General features: G+C 46.6%; 1 protein-coding gene across 1 annotated transcript; it reads left to right on the forward strand.

Moving 5' to 3' along the window:
• LOC115187316 (potassium voltage-gated channel subfamily H member 8-like) lies at positions 1-24240 on the forward strand. Its single transcript, XM_029746384.1, has 6 exons — positions 1-30; positions 129-363; positions 12496-12708; positions 13824-14023; positions 20122-20371; positions 23996-24240. Exons 1-6 carry the CDS (start codon positions 1-3, stop codon positions 24238-24240), a joined length of 1173 nt encoding a protein of 390 aa, XP_029602244.1.
• The last annotated feature ends 230 nt before the right edge of the window (positions 24241-24470 follow it).

The raw sequence follows: 24470 nt of genomic DNA on the forward strand, positions 1-24470 counted from the left end.
ATGAGGAGGAGGAGTAGGATGAGCAAGAAGGTGTGTTGTTTGGTTGAATAGGTTATGATGATGATGAAGAGGATGAAGACACTTGCCACTAGCTCCCCTCTGTACCTCCTCTGCTGTCACTGTAATAGAACCCCACCTGTCATTCATTCCCCACCCAGGTATCAGTAGTCCACCTGTTGAAGACAGTGCGTCTGCTCCGGCTGCTGCGTCTGCTCCAGAAGATGGACCGGTACTCCCAGCACAGCACTGTGGTGCTCACCCTGCTCATGTCCATGTTCGCCCTGCTGGCCCACTGGATGGCCTGCATCTGGTACGTCATCGGCAAGAAGGAGATGGAGGCAAATACCTACTCCTGGGACATCGGTGAGTGGTGGGAGCGACTAGTTTTGTCTGAGAGGGGATCAGGGATTTGGGTGGGTATTGCATCAGTGAGCTGCTTGTTCTGTCTTACGGGGGGTGAAGGGGGGGCGTTAGAGATGGGGAAAGTAGGGATCAGGAATAGAGGTGGAAGAGTGAGGGGTGAGCATGTCTGAGAATCGACCAGGGGTGGCATCGCCGGGTAAGCAGCTTGTTCTGTCTGGAGGGGTTCAGGGACGGGATCATTTACCTGGCTAGAGACCATGAACATCAATGGATGAGACGGACATTGGTGAGCAGCTAGTTCTGTCTGGAGGGGTTCAGGGATGGTGCTGACATTTGGTGAGAGGGCGTTTTTGGTTAATAGTGTCAGCTGGTCATGGCAGCATATCATGGCTATTGTGTGGTTGTTTTGGGCTATCATCTGAACTCAACAAAAAAAGAAACATCCTCTCACTATCAACTGCTTTTATTTTCAGCAAACTTAACATGTGTAAATAATTGTATGAACATAAGATTCAACAACTGAGACATAAACTGAACAAGTTCCACAGCCATGTGACTAACAGAAATAGCATAATGTGTCCCTGAACAAGGGGGGGGGGGTCAAAATCAAAAGTAACAGTCAGTATCTGGTGTGGCCACCAGTTGCATTAAGTACTACAGTGCATCTCCTCCTCATGGACTGCACCAGATTTGCCAGTTCTTGCTGTGAGATGTTACCCCACTCTTCCACCAAGTCACCTGCAAGTTCCCAGACATTTCTGGGGTGAATGGCCCTAGCCCTCACCCTCCGATCCAACAAGTCCCAGACGTGCTCAATGGGATTGAGATCTGGGCTCTTCACTGGCCATGGCAGAACACTGACATTCATGTCTTGCAGGAAATCACGCACAGAACGAGCAGTATGGCTGGTGGCATTGTCATGCTGGAGGGTCATGTCAGGATGAGCCTGCAGGAAGGGTACTACATGAGGGAGGAGGATGTCTTCCCTGTAACGCACAGTGTTGAGATTGCCTGCAATAACAAAAAGCTCAGTCCGATGATGCTGTGACACACCGTCCCAGACCGTGACGGACCCTCCACCTCCAAATCGATCCCGCTCCAGAGTAAGGCCTCGGTGTAACGCAAATCCGACCATCCCCCCTGGTGAGACAAAACCACGACTCGTCAGTGAAGAGCACTTTTTGCCAGTCCTGTCTGGTCCAGCGACGGTGGGTTTGTGCCCACAGGTGACGTTGTTGCCGGTGATGTCTGGTGAGGACCTGCCTTACAACAGGCCTACAAGTCCTCAGTCCAGCCTCTCTCAGCCTATTGCGGACAGTCTGAGCACTGATAGAGGGATTGTGCATTCCTGGTGTAACTCTGGCAGTTGTTGTTGCCATCCTGCACCTGTCCCGCAGTTGTGATGTTCGGATGTACCGATCCTGTGCAGGTGTTGTTACACGTGATATGCCACTGTGACAAGGATCATCTGTCCATCCCACCTCCCTGTAGTGCCGTCTTAGGTGTCTCACAGCACGGACATTGCAATTTATTGCCCTGGCCATATCTGCAGTCCTCATGCCTCCTTGCAGCATGCCTAAGGCACATTCACGCAGATGAGCAGGGACCCTGGCTGTCACGTCCTGACCAGTGAAAAGGGTAATTTGCCATAGTAGAATGGTCAGGGCGTGGCAGGGGGGTTGTTTTGTGTGTTTTTTTTTTTTTTCTATTTCTATGTTTCGTTTTCCATGTTTGGCCGAGTATGGTTTCCAATCAGAGGCTAACAGTCTTTTGTTGTCTCTGATTGGAAGCCATACTTAGTCAGCCTGTTTTCCTTTGGGTTTTGTGGGTGGTTGCTTTCTGTTTAGTATGTTTGTATACCTGACAGAACTGTTTGGCTGTCGTTAGTTTTTTTCTTTGTGAAGTGCTTCCATTTAAAATAAAAGTATGAGCACTCAACACGCTGCGCCTTGGTCTGTTCACTACGACATCTGTGACAGAACCACCCACCATAAGAAGACCAAGCAGCATGGGAGGAGGAGCAGGTCCGAGCACTATGGCTTGGAGTTATGGACCTGGGAAGAAATCCTGGATGGGACAAGACCGTGGACAAGGCCCGGGAGAGTATCGCCACCCGCCAGAGGAGATATAGGCAGTGAAGGCGGAACGGCGTTACTGGGAGGAACGGCTGGAACGGCAAGAGGAGGCTGAGAGGCAGCCCCCCAAAATGTTTTAGGGGGGGCATACGGGTAGTTTGGCTAGGTCAGGGGGAGCTCTGACCTAACTTCCCGGGCGTATAGGAAAGATGCGTGTAGCAAACCGGAGCGGTCTGTACGGGCTCCGCAGCGTTGCCATGCGAGAGTTGGCCGGCAGCCAGGAAGAAGTGCGCCGGCTCAACGCATCTGGCCTCCAGTGCGTCTCCTCGGCCCAGTTTATCCTGCGCCTGCCCTACACACGGCAGCCCTCATTCCCCAGCACAGCCCAGTTCGCCCTGTGCCAGCGCTCCGCCCGTGCCGGGCTACAGTGACCATCCAGCCAGGTTGGGGTGTGCCAGCCCTGAGCTCCAGACCTCCGGTGTGCCTTCACGGCCCAGTGTGCCTTGTGCCTGCTCTGCGCACCCAGTCTCCTGTGCGTCTCCCCAGTCTTGTGAGACCGGTTCCAGCTCCCCGTATGAAGCCTCCAGGGATGATCCATGGCACAAAGCCTCCAGTGATGATCCATGGCCCGGAGCCTGTAGGGATGATCCATGGCATGAAGCCTCCAGTGATGATCCATGGCACGGAGCCTGTAGGGATGATCCATGGCACGAAGCCTCCAGTGATAACCCATGGCCCGGAGCCTCCAGTGATGATCCATGGCACAAAGCCTCCAGTGATGATCCAAGGCGCGGAACCAGTAGTGATGATCCACGGCACGGAGCCTGCAGCGACGCTCCTCAGCCCGGAGCCTCCAGTGACGTTCCTCAGCCTGGAGCCTCCAGCGACGTTCCTCAGCCCGGAGCCTCCAGTGACGTTCCTCAGCCTGGAGCCTCCAGCGACGTTCCTCAGCCCGGAGCCTCCAGCGACGTTCCTCAGCCTGGAGCCTCCAGCTACGCTCCTCAGCCCGGAGCCTCCAGCTACACTCCTCAGCCCGGAGCCTTCAGCGACGGTCTGCAGCCCGGAGTCTTCAGCGACGGTCTGCAGCCCAGAGCCTTCGGTGACGGTCTGCAGCCCAGAGCCTCCGGCGGTGGTCGGCAGCGCAGAATGGGGGCTATGCCCGGAGCCAGAGCCACCTCCGTAGCTGGAGGATTGGCGGAAGGGCTTGGGGTGTAGCACAGGAACCGTCGTAGATGGTGGCCACCCTCCCTTCCCTCCCTTTAGGTTTGGGGTTGTTTTTGTTGGTTTTGTTTAGGGTGGAGTCGGGGTCTGCACCTTCGGGGGGGGGGGGGGGGGTGGTACTGTCACGTCCTGACCAGTGAAAAGGGTCATTTGCCATAGTAGAATGGTCAGGGCATGGCAGGGGGGTTGTTTTGTGTGTTTTGGGTTTTTTTTGTTCTAGGGGAATTTGTTCTAGTTTTCTATTTCTATGTATCGTTTTCCATGTTTGGCCGAGTATGGTTTCCAATCAGAGGCAGGTGTCTTTTGTTGTCTCTGATTGGAAGCCATACTTAGGCAGCCTGTTTTCCTTTGGGTTTTGTGGGTGGTTGCTTTCTGTTTAGTATGTTTGTATACCTGACAGAACTGTTTGGCTGTCGTTAGTTTTTTTCTTTGTGAAGTGCTTCCATTTAAAATAAAAGGATGAACACTCAACACGTTGCGCCTTGGTCTGTTCACTACGAGGTCTGTGACACTGGGCATCTTTCTTTTGGCGTTTTTCAGAGTCAGTATAAAGGCCTCTTTAGTGTCCTAAGTTTTCATAACTGTGACCTTAATTGCCTACCGTCTGTAAGCTGTTAGTGTCTTAACGACCGTTCCACAGGTGCATGTTCATTAATTGTTTATGGTTCATTGAACAAGCATGGGAAACAGTGTTTAAACCCTTTAAAAGGAAGATCTGTGAAGTTATTTGGATTTTTACGAATTATCTTTGAAAGACAGGGTCCTGAAAAAGGGACGTTTCTTTTTTTGCTGAGTTTATTAGCTTCCCAACCAGCATCTCGCTATGCAGTTTTGATGGCTGTGTTGATTATTTTATTGATTCAACTGATTTCTAATGAGACACTCATTACACTATAAAATATTCATGCACGGGGAAGGAATTTAATGTGACTGGGGAAAAACATGTCCTGTTTTTATTTGTTTCTGGGGTTTTGATTGACAGAGTAGCGTAGTCCCACAGTAATGACTAGTCGCCGGGCCCCAGGCCCCCGAACACGTAATGTCCAACACATAATGAGGCCTCTAGGGCTAATCCCCAGTCAGTATCGATGAGCCAGGCTCTATTCTCAATTACCTCTCCCTGACGTCGCCAAACTGATTCTGGGTCAGTATTGATGAGGCCATGAGAAGCTGATGCTGTTTTTCCAATTAACTGAGCCTCAGTGTCATGCAGGATTAATGTGCTGTATCTCAATTATGTAATTCTAATGCTGATCCCACGTTAGTGAGAGAGGTATATCCAATTACCATTCTTAAGTGTCTGGTGGAGGTCTCAGGGACCTGCTGATTGTTTCAACACTCACGTTATAGATAGGAGCTGACCTAGGATTAGTTTTGGTTCTCAGGTACCTGGTATCAGGGATGGATTGCGACCAGAAATCATCCTGGATGTTTCTAACACACAGGCCCATTACTTTAGCCTCCTTCCACCATCCTGCAGCGGAAAGAATGGTGGATTAGTCTACCATTATTTAAAATAAGGATCATTCTGTGCAAAACACCCAATTTAGACCGACCCACTGGGCTTCAGATGGACCAGCACATCTTGCATTTGTTCAAGCTGCCCTATCTGTTTGTTCTTGCTGATACTCCAGTTTGAATGTTAGGCATCCACAGTTCTGGATACATTGGAGACAGCTCAGAGAAACTATATTGTTGACTCCAATTATGGGCTCCAATTATGCTATATACACTGAGTGTACAAAACATTAAGAACCTGACATTGACTGACTAGGTGAATCCAGGTGAAAGCTGGATTTCATCTACACTGATTAATGTTAGCTCTCTACGTGCATTTAAGGGACATCCGTGCTGCCCTGTTCTGGGCCAATAGGAATTTTCCTAAGTCTGTCTTTGTGGCATATGACCACAAGACTGGACCAGTAGTCCAGGTGCGATAAAATTAGGTTCTGCCTTGTTGATAGTGCTGTTAAGAAGGCAGAGCAGCGCTTTATTATAGACAGACCTCTCCTCATCTTAGCTACAGTTGCGTCAATATGTTTTGACCATGACAGTTTACAATCCAGGGTTACTCCAAGCAGTTTAGTCTCCTCAACTTGCTGAATGTCCACATTATTCATTACAAGATTTAGTTAAGGTTCAGCATTTAGTGAATGATTTGTCCCAAATACAGTGATTTTAGTTTTGAAATATTTAGGACTCATTTATTATTTGCCACCCATTCTGAAACTGACTGCAGCTCTTTGATAAGTGTTGCAGTTATTCTGCTTGCTGTGGTAGCTGATGTGTATAGTGTTGAGTCATCAGCATACATAGACACACAGGCTTTACTCAGAGTCAGTGGCAGGTCATAAGTAAAACATGTAAAAAATTAAGGGGCCTAGGCAGCTGCCCTGGGGAATCCCTGACTATACCTGGATTATGTTGCAGAGGCTTCCATTAAAGAACACCTTCTGTGTTCTGTTTGACAGGTAACTCTCAATCCACATTGTAGCAGGGGATGTAAAACCATAAAACATACGTTATTGCAGCAGCAGATTATGATCGATTAAAGCTGCACTGGAGTCTAACAAAACAGCTCCCACAATCGTTTTATTATCAATTTCCGTACATGTTGAATGCCCTTTCCTATAAGCATGCTATAAATCTGTTAAGTTGTTTACTGTGAAATAGCATTGTATCTGGTCAAACAATATTTTTCTCCAAAAGTTTACTAAAGGTTGGTAACAGGGTGAATGGTCAGCTGTTTGAGCCAGTATAGGGTGCTTATCTATTCTTGGGTAGCGAAATGATTTTTGCTTCCCTCCAGGCCTGAGGGCACACAGTTTCATGTAGGCATAGATTGAAGAGATGGTAAATGTTATTGGCAATTTCGTCCGCTATGATCCTTAGTAATTTTCCATCCAAGTTGTCAGACCCAGGTGGCTTGTAATTGTTGATAGACAACAATACTTTTTTCTTCTCTTCCACACTCATTTTACAGAAATCAAAATTACAATGCTTGTCTTTCATAATTTGGTCAGTTATGCATGGATGTGTAGGTCCAGAATTTGTTGTTGTCATGCCTAAGTTTGCTATTCTTGCCAATAAAAAAAACATTAAAGTCGTTGGCAATATCAGTGCATTTTGTGATGAATGAGCCAAGTTTGCATTTTTTCCCAAAATGTCATTTAAGGTGCTCCAAAGCCTTTTACTATCATTCTTTATATACAGTGCATTCGGAAAGTATTTAGAGCCCTTGCATTTTTCCACATTCTGTTACGTTACAGCCTAAAATGTATTAATAAAGATGTCAATCTACACACAATACCCCACAATGACAACGCGGAAACAGGTTTTTAGAAATGTTTGCACATTTATTACAAATAAAGAACAGAAATACCTTATTTACATACATATTCAGACTGTCACGTCCTGACCAGCAGAGGGAGTAGTTGTTTAGTATTTTGGTCAGGACGTGGCAGAGGGATGTTTGTTTTGTATGGTGGGGGTTTTGTGTGTGTTGTAGAGGGATGTTTGATTTATGTGTTCCTGGGTTTTGGGTGTATGTTCTAGGTTAGTATGTTCTAGGTTGTATTTCTGCATTCTGTCTAGTTTAGGTTTTCTATGTTTAGGTTTGGGTGCTGGACTCTCAATTGGAGGCAGGTGTTTCTCGTTGCCTCTGATTGAGAGTCCTATATATGCGTAATTGTTTGGTGTAGTATTTGTAGGAGATTGTTTCTTGTTTTGCGTGTGTGAGCCTGACAAGACTGTTTTGTTGTTCGTGAGTTCTTCGTTTTTTTGTTATTTTGGTGTTCACTTTATTTTCAAATAAATACAAGATGAGCATCCACATTCCTGCTGCGTTTTGGTCCTCCATTCCAGACGACAAACATTACACAGACGCTTTGCTATGAGACTCACAATTGAGCGCAGCTGCATCCTGTTTCCATTGAGCATCCTTGAGATGTTACTACAACTTGATTGGAGTCCACCTGTGGTAAATTCAATTTATTGGACATGATTTGGAAAGGCACACACCAGTCTATATAAGGTCCCACAGTTGACAGTGCATGTCAGAGCAAAAACCAAGTCATGAGGTCAAAGGAATTGTCCGTAGAGCTCCAAGATAGGATTGTATCATGGCACAGATCTGGGGAAGGGTAATTGGCCGCCCTGCCAAACTGAACAATCGGGGAGCAGGGCCTTGGTCAGGGAGATGACCATTGAACCTGATGGTCACTCTGAAAGAGCTCCAGAGTTCCTCTGTGGGGATGGGAGAACCTTCCAGAAGGACAACCATCTCTGCAGCACTCCACCAATCAGGCCTTTATGGTAGTGGTCAGACGGAAGCCACTCCTCAGTAAAAGGCACATAACAGCCTGCTTGGAGTTTGCCAAAAGGCACATAAAGGACACTCAGACCAGGATAAATAAGATTCTCTGGTCTGATGAATGGTGGCAGCATCATGCTGTGGGGATGTTTTTCAGCGGCAGGGAATTGGAGACTAGACAGGATCGAGGGAAAGATGAATGGAGCAAAGTACAGAGAGATCCTTGATGAAAACCTGCTCCAGACCGCTCAAGACTGGGGTGAAGATTCACCTTCCAACAGGACAATGACCCTAAGCACACAGCCAAGACAATGCAGGAGTGGCTTTGGGGACAAGTCTCTGAATGTTCTTGAGTGGCCCAGCCAGAGCCTGGGCTTGAACCCGATCGAACATCTCTGGAGAAACCTGAAAATAGCTGTGCTGCAATGCTCCCCATCCAACCTGACAGAGCTTGAGAGAATCTGCAAAGAATGGGAGAAACTCCCCAAATATAGGTGTGCCAAGCTTGTAGCATCATACCCAAGAAGACTCGAGGCTGTATTCGATGCCAAAGTTGCTTCAACAAAGTACTGAGTAAAGGGTCTGAACACTTATGTAAATGTGATATTTCAGTTTTTTCTATTTAATACATTTGCAAACATTTCTAAAAACCTGGTTTTGCTTTGTCGTTATGGGGTATTGTGTTTAGACTGATGAGGATTTTTTTTAAAATTATTTTTAGAATAAGTCTGTAATATAACTAAATGTGAATACTTTCCAAATGCACTGTAATTTATCTTAGTTTCTTAGTACAGTTTCTTCTTATTTTTTCAGTTTAGTCACATGCTTTCTAAATGTACAGTATGTTTGCCAATCGGCTGTGCAGCCAGACTCCTTTTGCCTCATCCCTCTCAACCATACAATTGTATCATTCCTTATGAATCCACAGGGATTTAACCGTTTTTACAGTCACCTTAATGGGTGCATGCTTATTATTAACTAGAATAAGCAATTTCAAAAATGTGTGAAGTGCAGCATCTGACTGCTCCTCATTACACACTACAGACCGACACATATTCTTTACATCTTCAACAAGGGAATCACTGCAAAAGTTATTGTATGACCTCTTATACACTATATTAGGTCCAGCCTTTGGAACTTTGGTTTTCCTAGATATGGCTACTATATTATAATCACTACATCCAATGGATTTGGATCCTTCTTTACAGCAGATTTTTGCAGCATTAGTAAAGTTGTGATCAATCCACATGGATGATTTCATTCCTGTGCTGTTTGTAGCTACTCTGGTACTGTAGGTTGACTGACAACCTGATCCAGGTTGCAGGCACTGGTTACAGTTTGAAGCTTTTTCAAGAGTGGACAGCTTGATGAAAGCCAGTCAGTATTTAGGTCACCCAGAAAATATACCTCTCTGTTGATATCAAACACATTATCAAGCATTTCACACATATTATCCAGATACTGGCTGTTAGCACTTGGTCTATAGCAGCTACCCACAAGAAAGAGCTTTAGGTGAGGCAGGTGAACCTGTAGCAATATTACTTCAACATCGTTTGACATGAGATCGTCTCTAAGCTTTACAGGAATATGACTCTGAACATACACGGAAACACCTCCACAATAGGCAACCCTGTATCTTCTGAAGATGTTGAAACCATGTATTGCATACCACTGTATCATCAAAGGTATTATCTAAGTGAGTTTCAGAGGTAGTCAGTATATGAATGTCATCTGTTACAAGCAAGTTATTGACTTCATGAACCTTGTTTCTTAGGCTACATATGTTAATATGGCCTTTTTTAAAGCACTTTTCTGGGTTGCTTGATTGTTTTTATTGCTTTATTGGGAGGCTTATCAGAGCTAGACATGACAATGGTATTTATGTTTAAGCTGATAGTGCAGGGTGAGCTGCACACAGTGGATTTCCTACTAGGGCACTCCGCCCCAGTTCTAAACCGTGTTCATAGGCGCATAATTACGGCATACAAAAGCTGATGGATTGACAGAAGCATTCAAGGGAGTTAGAGGTACATAAATTAGGTAACTTACATTATGACTGCCAATGCCCCTGGGACAATGTACATTTGCAGCAGCACTACGACAACTCAGCCACATAATGGTAAGGATTATCTGAGCAGGGCTTGGGTCAATGATAAGTCATTGTCTCAACGCAGCCTTGAAATGCACCGACAGGGTCCAGGAGCCAAGATGATTTGGATGGACCAAAAGGTGTCAAAGTTATCTATAAAAGTTATGCCAACAGAACTACAGTTGTCTTTTAGCCCAGTGTTTAATGCTAGTAGCCTGCTGAATCTTTCACAGCCAAGGCCCAGCGATGGTACCAGGGCAGAAATAATTGGCCCCTTTTTGGAATCTTTCAGAGCAAGAATCAGTTCTTTAAAATGCATTTTCAGCAGTTCTGAGCTAGCCCTCCTAATGTCATTTGACCCCACATGGACTGCGACAGGCGCATCGGTTTGTGTCAAGAACTGCAACGCTGCTGAGTTTTTCACGCTCAACAGTTTCCTGTGTATATCAAGAATGGTCCACCACCTAAAGGACATCCAGCCATGGGGGTGTAACTCAATATTAGGAAGGTGTTCTTAATGTCTGGTATACTCAGGGTATACTGTATATACATGGGGTCTGAAATGATTGACACCCTTGCTGAAGATGAGCAAAAATGACTGTATGAAATAAATAATTAAAATACTGAGCTATATTTTATGCAAAAAACTATTGAAATTATATTATGAAAAAAAAGAATGGTAAATAATTTGTGACATTTTGGAGTCACTTTTATAATAAATAAGAATAAAATATATTTTTAAACACTTGTACATAATGTGGATGCAACCATGATTACGGATAATCCTGAATGGATCGTGAATAATGAGGAAAAAGTTACAGCGGGTCAAAGATCATAACCCCAAGACATGCTAACCTATCACCATTACCAATAACATGGGAGGTTAGCATGTTTAAGGTATGATCTTTGACCCTCTATAACTTTCTCACTCATCATTATTCATGATTAATTCAGGATTATCCGTAATTATGGTAGCATCCACATTAATGTAGAAATGATCTTTGACCCTCTGTAATTTTCTCACTCATCATTATTCACGATTCATTCAGGTTTATCCGTAATCATACCCTTTTGAGCAAAAAAGTATTACTTGTTTAACAAAATCTCTTTCTGTGAACAATTGTATTAGTACAAAATAATATAGCTTCCCAATTTTTTTTGCATACAATATAGCTCAGTATTTGAATTATTTATTTTATACAGTCATTATTGCATATCTTTATCTTATCCACACAAATCAATCAGCCTGAGATATGATGACAATCCACCATTTAGTTTGTCCGTCTGATTAAATCTCTCTATCACTATTATGGGTAAATCTGAAATGGCACCCTATTTCATATATTATGGGTCTCCAACCTTTTCTAGCATGAGAGCTACTTTTAAATGATTAAATATGTTGTGAGCTTCTGATAAAAAAAATCCTAGCTTTCAAATAGGCACTCTCTTTGTATTTTCCCGAATTCCGATTTTCTTGGTAAATTTTTTCCTGGTTTGGGATTTGTTCCATTTTCTCTCTTCAATTTACAATTATTCATGTAGAAACAATGACATTGGATGTTCTGAGTCCATGTCAATTCTTAAAATAACATCAGAAGACAAAATTTGAGGGCTGGGAAAAAACAAACAAATGTTGATCTTTGAGTGAAATACCCCTTTAAATGCTTCTTTGGAGAGAGAGGAATGTGCTGGACTAGCTATGTTTTTGCTGATGCATATGTCATGACAGAGTTTGCAAAAAACAAAAGCCCACCCGATTGATACAAATAATCATGAATGTTTTGGGGAACGTTTTTATTCGTTATTTATTTTATTGTGTTTATTTATTTTTGTCTTTCTATTTAACCAGAAGACAGTTACTGTGTCATTAACACTAACTGGTGAAACAAAGTGAATAAATGACAAACGCATGCATCACACAGACATAAAGGGGCGTTATTGCTAGAAATGAATTGGCAGATATTGTGTTACTTTTTAAGTAAATTGTGGCTAACCAGGGGCGGGATAATGTTAATGTGGATTTGATTGATAGTAGCCAGGAGCTTGAGGTGTCTGATACATGTGAGATTTGTTTATGACAGTTTGTGGGGGAACACGTGAAAAATACATGCAGAATTGTTTGGCGAGTTACTCATCGGTGGGCTGTGAGCTCTGGGTAGCTCACAATCGACCTCTTGGAGACCTCTACCCTATAGAGTGCAATGCTCTGGTGAAAAGTAGTGCACTATCTAGAGCAAATGAAGACATTTTGGACAAAGCCTATGGCTGTGTTCTGATTCTCCACCCCTCACAATCATGACTGGAGGAGGTTTCCACCATATTCCTTACACTTCTTCTAAATCATGAGACGGAGAGTACGAGTGTACACTTTGAGCGAGAGAAGGGTAGAGAATTGGAACAAAGCCCATCTTTCCCTCCCTCCTCTCTGTCTCCAGGCTGGCTTCATGAGTTGGGGAAGCGTCTGGAGTCTCCCTATGACCCCCTTGGGGAGGTGAACGGGACGGGGCTGAGCGGTCCCTCTCTGAGGAGTGTCTACATCGCTTCTCTCTACTTCACCCTGTCCAGTCTGACCAGCGTGGGCTTCGGGAACGTGTCGGCCAACACCGACGCTGAGAAGATCTTCTCCATCTGCACCATGCTCATCGGAGGTAGGGAAGATACACACACACACACGGGCACACACACACACACGGGCACACACACACCGACATACACACACGGGCACACACACGTGCACATCACAATTAATGCATGTAAGAACTATTCAGAATGACATCTGTGAACACCAGGCAATGTTCATAATGTTAGCTTTGTCTGGTTTTATCTAGTTTTACTGTGATAAGGACTGGTCTGGTGGCTGATCTGCTGGTTTGGACTGGTTCTAGTTGGTTTTATCTGGTCCAAACCGGAGACGTGAACTGGTTTTGGGGCGGTGGGTTTAAATGAGGTCACAATGGCAAGTGTTCTCCCTTTGAATGCTCATGAGCCTGGCTGAGTTAAATGTCCCCGACTGCCTGGGGGCAATCACACACACACACACACACACACACACACACACACACACACACACACACACACACACACACACACACACACACACACACACACACACACACACACACACACACACACACACACACACACACAGGGAGAATAGAGAAGTAAGGGATGTGTGTGTCCCATATACCACATCTCTCCTATCTCCCCATAGTGTGTGTGAGATGGGAACAAACACCTAGCCAGCCCAGGTAGTGTGTATAGTGAAGCATAGGTTGACCTGGTGTGGGTAAAGGGGAAATGGAATGATTAACCTCTAGTAAATCTTTCTCAGAATGTTTTCCTCTTCTCTAAATATCATGCCCCACCTCTAAATATCTTGCCCATCCATCTCCAAATGTGACCCCCCAAACTCAATTTTACTCCCACACCAAAACCCACCTCCCAATATCATGCCCCTCTAACTCCTAATTCATCCCCACCAAAACCCTGTTTTCCAACCCTCCCTCCCTCCCTCCCTCCCTCCCTCCCTCCCTCCCTCCCTCCCTCCCTCCCTCCCTCCCTCCCTCCCTCCCTCCCTCCCTCCCTCCCTCCCTCCCTCCCTCCCTCCCTCCCTCCCTGTCTGTCTGTCTGTCTGTCTGTCTGTCTGTCTGTCTGTCTGTCTGTCTGTCTGTCTGTCTGTCTGTCTGTCCTCGGCCTGCCTGCCCACCAATCCCTACACCCGTCTGTCCCTCCCTCCCTCTTTCCCGCCATCCCTCCCCTCTAGCGTTGATGCACGCCCTGGTGTTTGGTAATGTGACAGCCATTATTCAGAGGATGTACTCTCGCTGGTCCCAGTACCACACCCGCACCAAGGACCTGAAGGACTTTATCCGGGTCCACCACCTGCCCCAGGGCCTCAAACAGCGCATGCTGGAGTACTTCCAGACCACATGGTCTGTCAACAACGGCATTGACTCAAACGAGGTGAGCAATATGAACACCCTTTGTGGGAGAGGGTTATTATAGGTTTTTGTTTCAGCCCGACACTATCACAGCTGATTCAACTATCAAGGGCTTGATGATGAGAGTGTAAACCATGAAGAAGTTTGGCTGAAAAAGTATAAAAAAGAGAGAGGGGGGGTGAAAGAGAGACAGACAGAGAGAGAGAGAGAGAGAGAGAGAGACAGAGAGAGAGAGAGAGAGAGAGAGCATGAGAGATGGATAGACTGAGATACAGAGCAGGACAAAGAGAGAGACAGTGGCCCATCATGCCTCTGGAGCAGTTTGCTTTTGAGACAGACAGCAAACACATAACAGAACAGAGCATTCAGATAGGGCAGGGAGATGAATCACAGATGTATGAATTATAGATAGGCCTGTTGATTAAAGTGGGCCTCTGTTGTCATGATGACTCATTGATATTTTCTGTTCAGCACGTTTCTGCTATTGGCTAAAACAGAGACGGACAGATGTTGTGTGTCAGGGATGATTAGATGTTGGACATTAATGGCCGCCAGGGGTTTTGGGCCCCATGAAAAGCTGGTGTTTTGTGGTGGGAACCAGGGGCGCCGCCAGGGGTTTTGGGCCCCATGAAAAGCTGGTGTTTTGTGGTGGGAACCAGGGGCGCCGCCAGGGGTTTTGGGCCCCATGAAAGCTGGTGTTTTGTGGTGGGAACCAGGGGCGCCGCCAGGGGTTTTGGGCCCCATGAAAGCTGGTGTTTTGTGGTGGGAACCAGGGGCGCCGCCAGGGGTTTTGGGCCCCATGAAAAGCTGGTGTTTTGTGGTGGGAACCAGGGGCGCCGCCAGGGGTTTTGGGCCCCATGAAAAGCTGGTATTTTGTGGTGGGAACCAGGCGTGCCGCCAGGGGTTTTGGGCCCCATGAAAAGCTGGTGTTTTGTGGTGGGAACCAGGGGCGCTGCCAGGGGTTTTGGGCCCCATGAAAAGCTGGTGTTTTGTGGTGGGAACCAGGCGCGCCGCCAGGGGTTTTGGGCCCCATGAAAAGATATCACATTGGGCCCCACCACCGCAGGACAAACCAACTCTGCCAAATTGCTGTAACTACCCACCTCCAGAACCCAATCAACCCATTCAAAGCTTTAAATAACGCTACCTTTGCAGGCTTGCAACTCTCTTGTAGTCCAATATTTACTGTACGATATTTACTGACAGTGAGCTGTGAAAATATAACACTGTGCAGACATGCATGCAACATTCTGCATACAGTGGAATTCACTATTTGATGCAAGACTGATACCCTCTATAAGAAATGTGCTAAAGGCCATCTTTTACAGTCTAAATGCCATTTTAATGGGAAAATTCTCTTAACATGAATGTATAAATTAAAATAAATATAACTTAAATATACATTAACCTTTTCAATTACAATAAATTAACATTATCATCTATAGAATGATATAACAAACAAAATAATACAATCAGTAGCAGATTTTTGATCTAAGTATACATACCAACTAGAAAATAAGCTTCTGTGAAAGTGGAAATGGAAAATGGAAAAATAAATGGAAATGAAAAGGCCTGATGGTGGCGCTAGAGGAAAGGTCAAGAGGTCACCAAAACAATAGGTTTCTTCCACTTGGGGTCTTGATTGTGAACAACACATTTTATGGCAATCCAGCCATTACTTTGAGATATATCTTGTTCTCAGTCTGTTCTCAGTCTTGTTCTCAGCCTGTGGGCATCATGTGTGTAGTGATCCAATATCCATAGCCATGCCATTTAACAGTTATCACTGGCCTTTGCTCAGCCTTACTCACCAAGTGGCCAGCGCCAAGCCTTATTGCTAGTAAAGTCACTGATCAAGTCTTTGAAGTCCAGCTTTCTAGCTAACTGACTTTCAATGGAAAGCATGGCAAGACTGCAAAGCCTGTCCTGGGACAGTTTTTTTTATCAGTTTTATCTTACTGAAAGCTCTCGCCACCAGCCACAGTCACAGGCAGTGTGCAAAATATACATTAAGCAATGCACACTTCTCCAAAAATGCTTTGCAGCTGCATCTTACAAATTGCATTCAGGAGACCAAGAGGGGACAAGTTAGGGGGGAAAGTGGCAGCATATACAGTGTTCAGGTGTCTTACTTCATTTTGAAACTCAGGTGTAAGATCTCTGGAATACTTCATGATCAGTGGTTGGCACACAGAAGGGACTTTATCCTCACTAATTTGCCCAACTTTCAGAACAGCAGAACATTATTCTACAGTTTTTGCGGTGGTGTGGAACCTAGTGTCCAAGTCACTTACGATGTTGTCCATAGCAGTAAAAAACACTGTGTTCCAAAACACTGTTGCTGCACTGTCCTGAGCTGTCTCCTCTTGAGAGGTCTCATCATGGAATCTCTTCCTCTTCCTCTGTGTTCCCAAACACAGCTGCTGCACTGTCCTGAGCTGTCTCCTCTTCAGAGGTCTCATCATGGAATCTCTTCCTCTTCCTCTGTGTTCCCAAACACAGCTGCTGCACTGTCCTGAGCTGTCTCCTCTTCAGAGGTCTCATCATGGAATCTCTTCCTTTTCCTCTGTGTTCCCAAACACCGCTGCTGCACTGTCCTGAGCTGTCTCCTCTTCAGAGGTCTCATCATGGAATATCTTCCTTTTCCTCTGTGTTCCCAAACACCGCTGCTGCACTGTCCTGAGCTGTCTCCTCTTGAGAGGTCTCATCATGGAATCTCTTCCTTTTCCTCTGTGTTCCCAAACACCGCTGCTGCACTGTCCTGAGCTGTCTCCTCTTGAGAGGTCTCATCATGGAATCTCTTCCTTTTCCTCTGAGGTGCAACATCCATTTGCGTAGCAATCAGTGTTGCCTCAGAGAGGAGTGACTCCCATCCATCTCTAAGAGCCTGCATCTCTTCCTTTAAGGCTCTGATATTGGCTGCCTCTGTGTCAAGTGAGATTTTTCCTGACTGGAGAATCACATTCCTGTCCTCAATGCATTGCAGAACCTGCAATTATGCCAACTGACATGTCATTCAACACAATGCTGCTCACCTCCTTCAGTTGTGAGTAGGGCTGGTTCAGGGGTATGGGGATGGGGAGACAGGGCTGGTTCAGGGGTATGGGGATGGGGAGACAGGGCTGGTTCAGGGGGATGGGGATGGGGAGACAGGGCTGGTTCAGGGGTATGGGGATGGGGAGACAGGGCTGGTTCAGGGGGATGGGGATGGGGAGACAGGACTGGTTCAGGGGGATGGGGAGACAGGGCTGGTTCAGGGGTATGGGGATGGGGAGACAGGGCTGGTTCAGGGGTATGGGGAGACAGGGCTGGTTCAGGGGGATGGGGAGACAGGGCTGGTTCAGGGGGATGGGGATGGGGAGACAGGGCTGGTTCAGGGGTATGGGGAGACAGGGCTGGTTCAGGGGTATGGGGATGGGGAGACAGGGCTGGTTCAGGGGTATGGGGATGGGGAGACAGGACTGGTTCAGGGGGATGGGGAGACAGGGCTGGTTCAGGGGGATGGGGAGACAGGGCTGGTTCAGGGGGATGGGGAGACAGGGCTGGTTCAGGGGGATGGGGATAGGGAGACAGGGCTGGTTCAGGGGTATGGGGAGACAGGGCTGGTTCAGGGGGATGGGGAGACAGGGCTGGTTCAGGGGTATGGGGAGACAGGGCTGGTTCAGGGGTATGGGGATGGGGAGACAGGGCTGGTTCAGGGGGATGGGGAGACAGAGCTGGTTCAGGGGTATGGGGAGACAGGGCTGGTTCAGGGGTATGGGGATGGGGAGACAAGGCTGGTTCAGGGGGATGGGGAGACAGAGCTGGTTCAGGGGTATGGGGAGACAGGGCTGGTTCAGGGGTATGGGGATGGGGAGACAGGGCTGGTTCAGGGGGATGGGGAGACAGAGCTGGTTCAGGGGTATGGGGATGGGGAGACAGGGCTGGTTCAGGGGTATGGGGATGGGGAGACAAGGCTGGTTCAGGGGTATGGGGAGACAGGGCTGGTTCAGGGGTATGGGGATGGGGAGACAGGGCTGGTTCAGGGGTATGGGGATGGGGAGACAGGGCTGGTTCAGGGGGATGGGGATGGGGAGACAGGGCTGGTTCAGGGGGGTGGGGAGACAGGGCTGGTTCAGGGGTATGGGGATGGGGAGACAGGGCTGGTTCAGGGGGATGGGGATGGGGAGACAGGGCTGGTTCAGGGGGATGGGGATGGGGAGACAGGGCTGGTTCAGGGGTATGGGGATGGGGAGACAGGGCTGGTTCAGGGGGATGGGGATGGGGAGACAGGGCTGGTTCAGGGGGATGGGGTTGGGGAGACAGGGCTGGTTCAGGGGGATGGGGAGACAGGGCTGGTTCAGGGGTATTGGGAGACAGAGCTGGTTCAGGGGTATGGGGATGGGGAGACAGGGCTGGTTCAGCGGTATGGGGAGACAGGGCTGGTTCAGGGGTATGGGGATGGGGAGACAGGGCTGGTTCAGGGGATGGGGATGGGGAGACAGGGCAAGTTCATGGGGATGGGGAGACAGGGCTGGTTCAGGGGTATGGGGAGACAGGGCTGGTTCAGGGTATGGGGATGGGGAGACAGGGCTGGTTCAGGGGTATGGGGATGGAGAGACAGGGCTGGTTCAGGGGATGGGGAGACAGGGCTGGTTCAGGGGTATGGGGATGGGGAGACAGGGCTGGTTCATGGGGATGGGGAGACAGGGCTGGTTCAGGGGTATGGGAGACAGGGCTGGTTCAGGGGTATGGGGATGGGGAGACAGGGCTGGTTCAGGGGTATGGGGATGGAGAGACAGGGCTGGTTCAGGGGGATGGGGAGACAGGGCTGGTTCAGGGGTATGGGGATGGGGAGACAAGGCTGTTGAGCCTGAAGCTGCATCTGTTGGGCCTGGCACCAGGCAGCGGCAGGGACAACTGATTTAGTATGAATAGATGGCTAAAAGTTTGCCTGCATTTATTAAATGTCGGCTAAAAGAGAGCGAAATGTAAACACTCAGAAACACTCAGTTATTATAACTAATGTTAGGGGAGGAAAAGTAGCCTATTTCACTATGGACAAAGCTAACAGGTTCATTTCCACTACTCACGGACCTCACCCAACTTCCTTTGTGAAAAATTCGGTGACATACTGTCGCCCATTCTTTTCTCTCTCTTGTCTTTCTTTTCTTTCTTTTCGTTTTTGGAAGCCAGATTTCTCTTTAGGAAGCTGAGACACCATGCTCCACCGCCACTCCACACTCGCAATTCACTGCTAGCAAGTACCGTTAGCGCCCGGTTTGGGGGCAGGACCGAACCATTTCATTTAGTTTTATTAGTACATTGTAAATAAAATATTGTATTAATGATGATAGGTTAATAATTGAATCTTGAAAAGAATGTACCTAATGTTCTAATAATTTTTTAGGGCCCCCCTTAGAATCATCCTAACCCCCCCATACGGCACCCCTGGTGGGAACAATAGTGTGTTGGCAGAGGCAGAGGTCTCAATATAGGGTCAAAGTAGGGGGGCTGATCTAGAATCAGGTTCACCCTGTCCATTCAATATAATCTGTAAGGAAAAACTGATCCTAGATGAGTAGATAGTCAGACTTTGAGATGCTTTATGAATACAGGCGCTGGTGTGTGGTGCTGTTGTATCATTATGCCTTCTTTCAATAATGTTTGTTTAAGATACCCCCAGTTGTGCTGGGTCAGAAGTTCAACTAACTCCATGCAGCACAACCTAAAGTCAGCACAACTTATTGCAAACACTTGCAATATTTTCACCAAAGTGCCTTTATTCAAAGTGGCCTTAGACATGCAGATTTTTGGTGACATCATCACTTTTAAAATTGTATTTATTTAGCTGACCTTTTTTTAACCTTTTTTAATCAGGAAGTCCCTTGAGATGAATAATCTCTTTCTCGAGAGGGTCCTGACCAAGATAGCAGTTTACGGTCAACTGCAATCGTGCCATGGCTAACAATCTCTCTGTCTCCTTCTCTCTGTCTCTCTCGCTTTCTCACACTCTCTCTTTCTCTTTCTCTTTCTTTCTCTCTCTCTCTCTCTCTCTCTCTCTCTCTCTCTCTCTTTTCCTCCCCCTCCCTCTCTCTCTCTCTCTCTGTTCGCTTTCCCTTCCACCATCCCCCTGCATAGCTGCTGAAGGACTTCCCAGACGAGCTGCGCTCTGACATCACCATGCACTTGAACAAGGAGATCCTGGAGCTGTCACTGTTTGCCTCGGCCAGCAGAGGGTGCCTGCGCTCCCTGTCCCTGCACATCAAGACCACGTTCTGCGCCCCTGGGGAGTACCTGCTGCGCCAGGGGGATGCCCTACAGGCCATCTTCTTCGTCTGCTCTGGGTCCATGGAGGTGCTGAAGGACGGCATGGTGCTGGCTATACTGGGTGAGACATGGTGCTGGCAATAGAGGGAGGGAGGGAGGAAAGGGAGGAAGGGAGGAAGGGAGGAATGGAGGGAGGGAGGGAGGAATGGGGAGAGGGGGGGAATGGAAGGGGGAGAGGGAGGAATGGGAAGCGGGAGGAAAGGGAGGGAGGAATGGGAAGCGGGAGGAAAGGGAGGGAGGGAGTGAGGGAGGGAGGGAGGGAGGGGCAGTTGGATAGGTGGGCAGGTAGGCCGAGGACAGAAAGGCAGACAGGCAGGCAGATGGAGTCCATTGTTGGAACACTTTGTAATGCTACTTGGCTGATTCCATCCCAACAGGCCACCTGTGGATCACAGTTTCCATTGTAGGGCTGAATCTGTCACCTGCCACTCCCCCTTTCTGTGTGAGTGTGTATGTCCCTGTGTACAGTATCTGTGACTGAGTCTTTGTATGCTTGTTTGTTTGCTTATTAGTGTGTGTGTGTGGGGGGGGGGGGCGGGCACAAGGACTTGTGAGTCTGCGTGTTTGTTTATGTGAGTGTTCTTTGTGTGTATTTAGATTAGTTATTTATTAAGGATCTCCGTTAGTTCCTGCCAAGGCAGCAGCTACTCTTCCTGGGGTTTATTATATAAATCCTTTTACGTTTCGACAACATCCGGTGAAATGGCAGAGCGCGAAATAAATACAAAAATATTACAAATATTTAACTTTCATACATTCACAAGTGCAATACACCAAATTAAAGCTTAACTTCTTGTTAATCTAGCCACCGTGTCAGATTTAAAAAATGCTTTACGGCGAAAGCAAACCATGCTATTATCTGAGGACAGCACCCCATCAAACAAACACAGGACAATCATAATTCAACCCGCCAGGCGCGACACAAACTCAGAAATAACGATAAAATTCATGCCTTACCTTTGAACATCTTCTTCTGTTGGCACTCTAATATGTCCCTTAAACATCATAAATGGTCCTTTTGTTCGGTAAATTCTGTCGTTATATCTCCAAAATGTCCATTTATTTGGCGCGTTTGAATCAGAAAAACACTGGTTCCAACTCGCGCAACATGACTACAAAATATCTAATAAGATCCCTGTAATCTTGATCCAAACATTTCAAACAACTTTCCTAATACAACTTTAGGTATTTTTTAACGTAAATAATCGATAAAATTTAAGACGGGATGAACTGTGTTCAATACCGGATGAAAACAAAGTGGAGCAAGCTTTCAGGTCGCTCGCCCCAACTACAATAGTACACTAGACTCGACCCTCGTTCTGAACAGCCATACTTCTTCATTACTCAAAAGAAAAACATCAACCAATTTCTAAAGACTGTTTACATCCAGTGGAAACGATAGGAACTGCAAGCAAGTGCCTTAGAAATATAGATCCACATAGAAAACCCATTGAAAACACTGTCACCTCAACAACAACAAAAAATCCTGGATGGTTTGTCCACGGGGTTTCGCCTGCCAAATAAGTTCTGTTACTCACAGACATTATTTTAACAGTTTTAGAAACTTTAGGGTGTTTTCTATCCACATCTACCAATTATATGCATATCCTAGCTTCTGGGCTTGAGTAGCAGGCAGTTTGTCATGTCCTGACCATAGAAAGATGTTATTTTCTATGGTAGAGTAGATCAGAGCGTGACAGGGTTTTTTCTCTCTATGTTTTCTATTTCTATGTTGTCAGGGTCTAGTTTTGTATTTCTATGTTGGGGTTTTGTTTGGGATGATCTCCAATTAGAGGCAGCTGGTCCTCAATGTCTCTAATTGGAGATCATACTTAAGTAGGGTTTTTTTCCACCTGGGTTTGTGAGAGATTGTTTTTTGAGTAGTGTATGTTTCAACTCTGCGTCACGGTTTGTTGTTTTGTTCTTTAGTTTATGTTTATGTATCACATAGTTTCACAGTGTAAATAAAATGTGGAACGACACACACGCTGCACTTTGGTCCGCTTCTCCTTCCTACGACAACCGTGACACAGTTTACTTTGGGCACGCTTTTCATCCAAAATTCCGAATGCTGCCCCCTATCCTAAAAAAGTTAAGGATCTCCATTAGTTCCTGCCAAGGCAGCAGCTACTCTTCCTGGGGTTTATTAAGGATGCCCATTAGTTCCTGCCAAGGCAGCAGCTACTCTTTCTGCGATCCAGCAACATTAAGTTATATAGATTTTTTTTTACATTACAATACATTCACAACAGATTTCACAACACATTAAGTGTGAGCCCTCAGGCCACTACTCTACTACCACATACTGTATCTACAACACAAAATCCATGTGTACATGTATGTATAGTGCGTATGTTATCGTGTGTGTGTGTGTGTATGCATGTGTCTGTGTGTGCGTCTCCTCACAGTCCCTGCTGTTCCATAAGGTGTATTTTATTTATTTTTCTACGATGCATTCAACATGTGTCACGCCCTGGCCATAGAGAGGGTTTTATTCTCTATTTTGGTTAGGCCAGGGTGTGACTAGGGTGGGCATTCTATGTCCTTTTTTCTATGTTTTAGTATTTCTTTGGTATGGTTCTCAATCAGGGACAGCTGTATATCGTTGTCTCTGATTGGGAGCCATACTTAGGCAGCCTGTTTTCCTTTGGGTTTTGTGGGTGGTTAATTTCTGTTTAGTGTTGCTTACCTGACAGAACTGTTTGGCTGTCGGTTTTTGTTTCTTTGTTTATGTGTTCTCAGTACAATAAATACATGATGAGCACTCAGCACGCTGCGCCTTGGTCTACTCCCTGCAACAACCGTTACAACATGTCAATACTTCTCACAAATACCAGTAGGGATGAAGTCAATCTCTCCTCTACTTTGAGCCAGGAGAGATTGACATGCATATTATTAATGTTACGGGCCAGCGGTACTGCCCTGTTCTGGGCCAGAGTGACTATGTAATGTGTGTATACAGTATTTAACAGGGACAACACTCTCTTTCAGATCTCTAATGCTGACTGCGCTGAAGGTCAGGCTGACATTGACAATCTGGGAAGAGTGAAGCTCTCTAAAGCATTACACCAACTCCTTACAAACCTTCTCTCAGCCAAAACCGCTCAGCCAAGCTCCGAGCGAGAGTGTGCCACACAAAAGAAGAGGGGGGGGGGGGGGGGTTTGAGCGGTAGAGAGAGGGGAGGAATAGATAGATGAGAGGAAAGGAGACAAACGGAGAAAGGGAGTGAGGGAGGTAGAGGTGAATAGAGAAAAGAGGAGAGCGAGGGGATGAGAGCAGTCACGACAGCACTGCTTACTATCAGCACCCCCCAGCACCCAATACAGATAAGCAGTGTTCACAGTTCAGTATGACAATGATAAATACTTTAGCACAGCTCAAGGGCTATTCTAGCTTCCTCATGACATCATGCACACCTAGCCAATACACGGAGCCGACATCCAACACAGGAAAATGAGGGCACACTAAATAGAAAACAGAAAAATAGTGTCACTTTATGACATACAATATATTCTATGCTATATTCTAACTATGATCTATGACTGATCAGATTATGTTATTAATAACAGTCATGACACAAAAATACAGCCCTAGAAATGATGTGGCTTTGTCTATTCTAGTAATTCTAATTCTATGTTTACAGCTCTCTGTCTGAAACGTCCATCCCTCCCTCTCCTTCCCCAGGTAAGGGTGACCTGATCGGGGCCAACATGTCTATAGATGACCGGGTGATAAAGACCAACGCAGATGTGAAGGCCCTAACCTACTGTGACCTGCAGTGTATCAACCTGAGTGGTCTGTACGAGGTACTGGACCTCTACCCAGAGTACACCAGCCGCTTTGTCCAGGACATCCAGCTGGACCTCACATACAACCTGAGGGAGGGACACGAGTGCCATGTGAGTCACATGCACATACATAGTGCGTGAGAGAGAGAGAGAGAGAGAGAGAGAGAGAGAGAGAGAGAGAGAGAGAGAGAGAGAGAGAGAGAGAGAGAGAGAGAGAGAGAGAGAGAGAGAGAGAGAGAGAGCGAGAGCAAAAGAGCGAGAGCAAAAGAGCGAGAGCAAAAGAGCGAGAGCAAAAGAGCGAGAGCAAAAGAGCGAGAGATACAGAGAGAGAGATACAGAGAGAGAGATACAGAGAGAGAGATACAGAGAGA

Source organism: Salmo trutta, unplaced genomic scaffold, assembly GCF_901001165.1.
Source record: "Salmo trutta unplaced genomic scaffold, fSalTru1.1, whole genome shotgun sequence".
In the NCBI taxonomy this organism is placed as follows: domain Eukaryota; kingdom Metazoa; phylum Chordata; class Actinopteri; order Salmoniformes; family Salmonidae; genus Salmo; species Salmo trutta.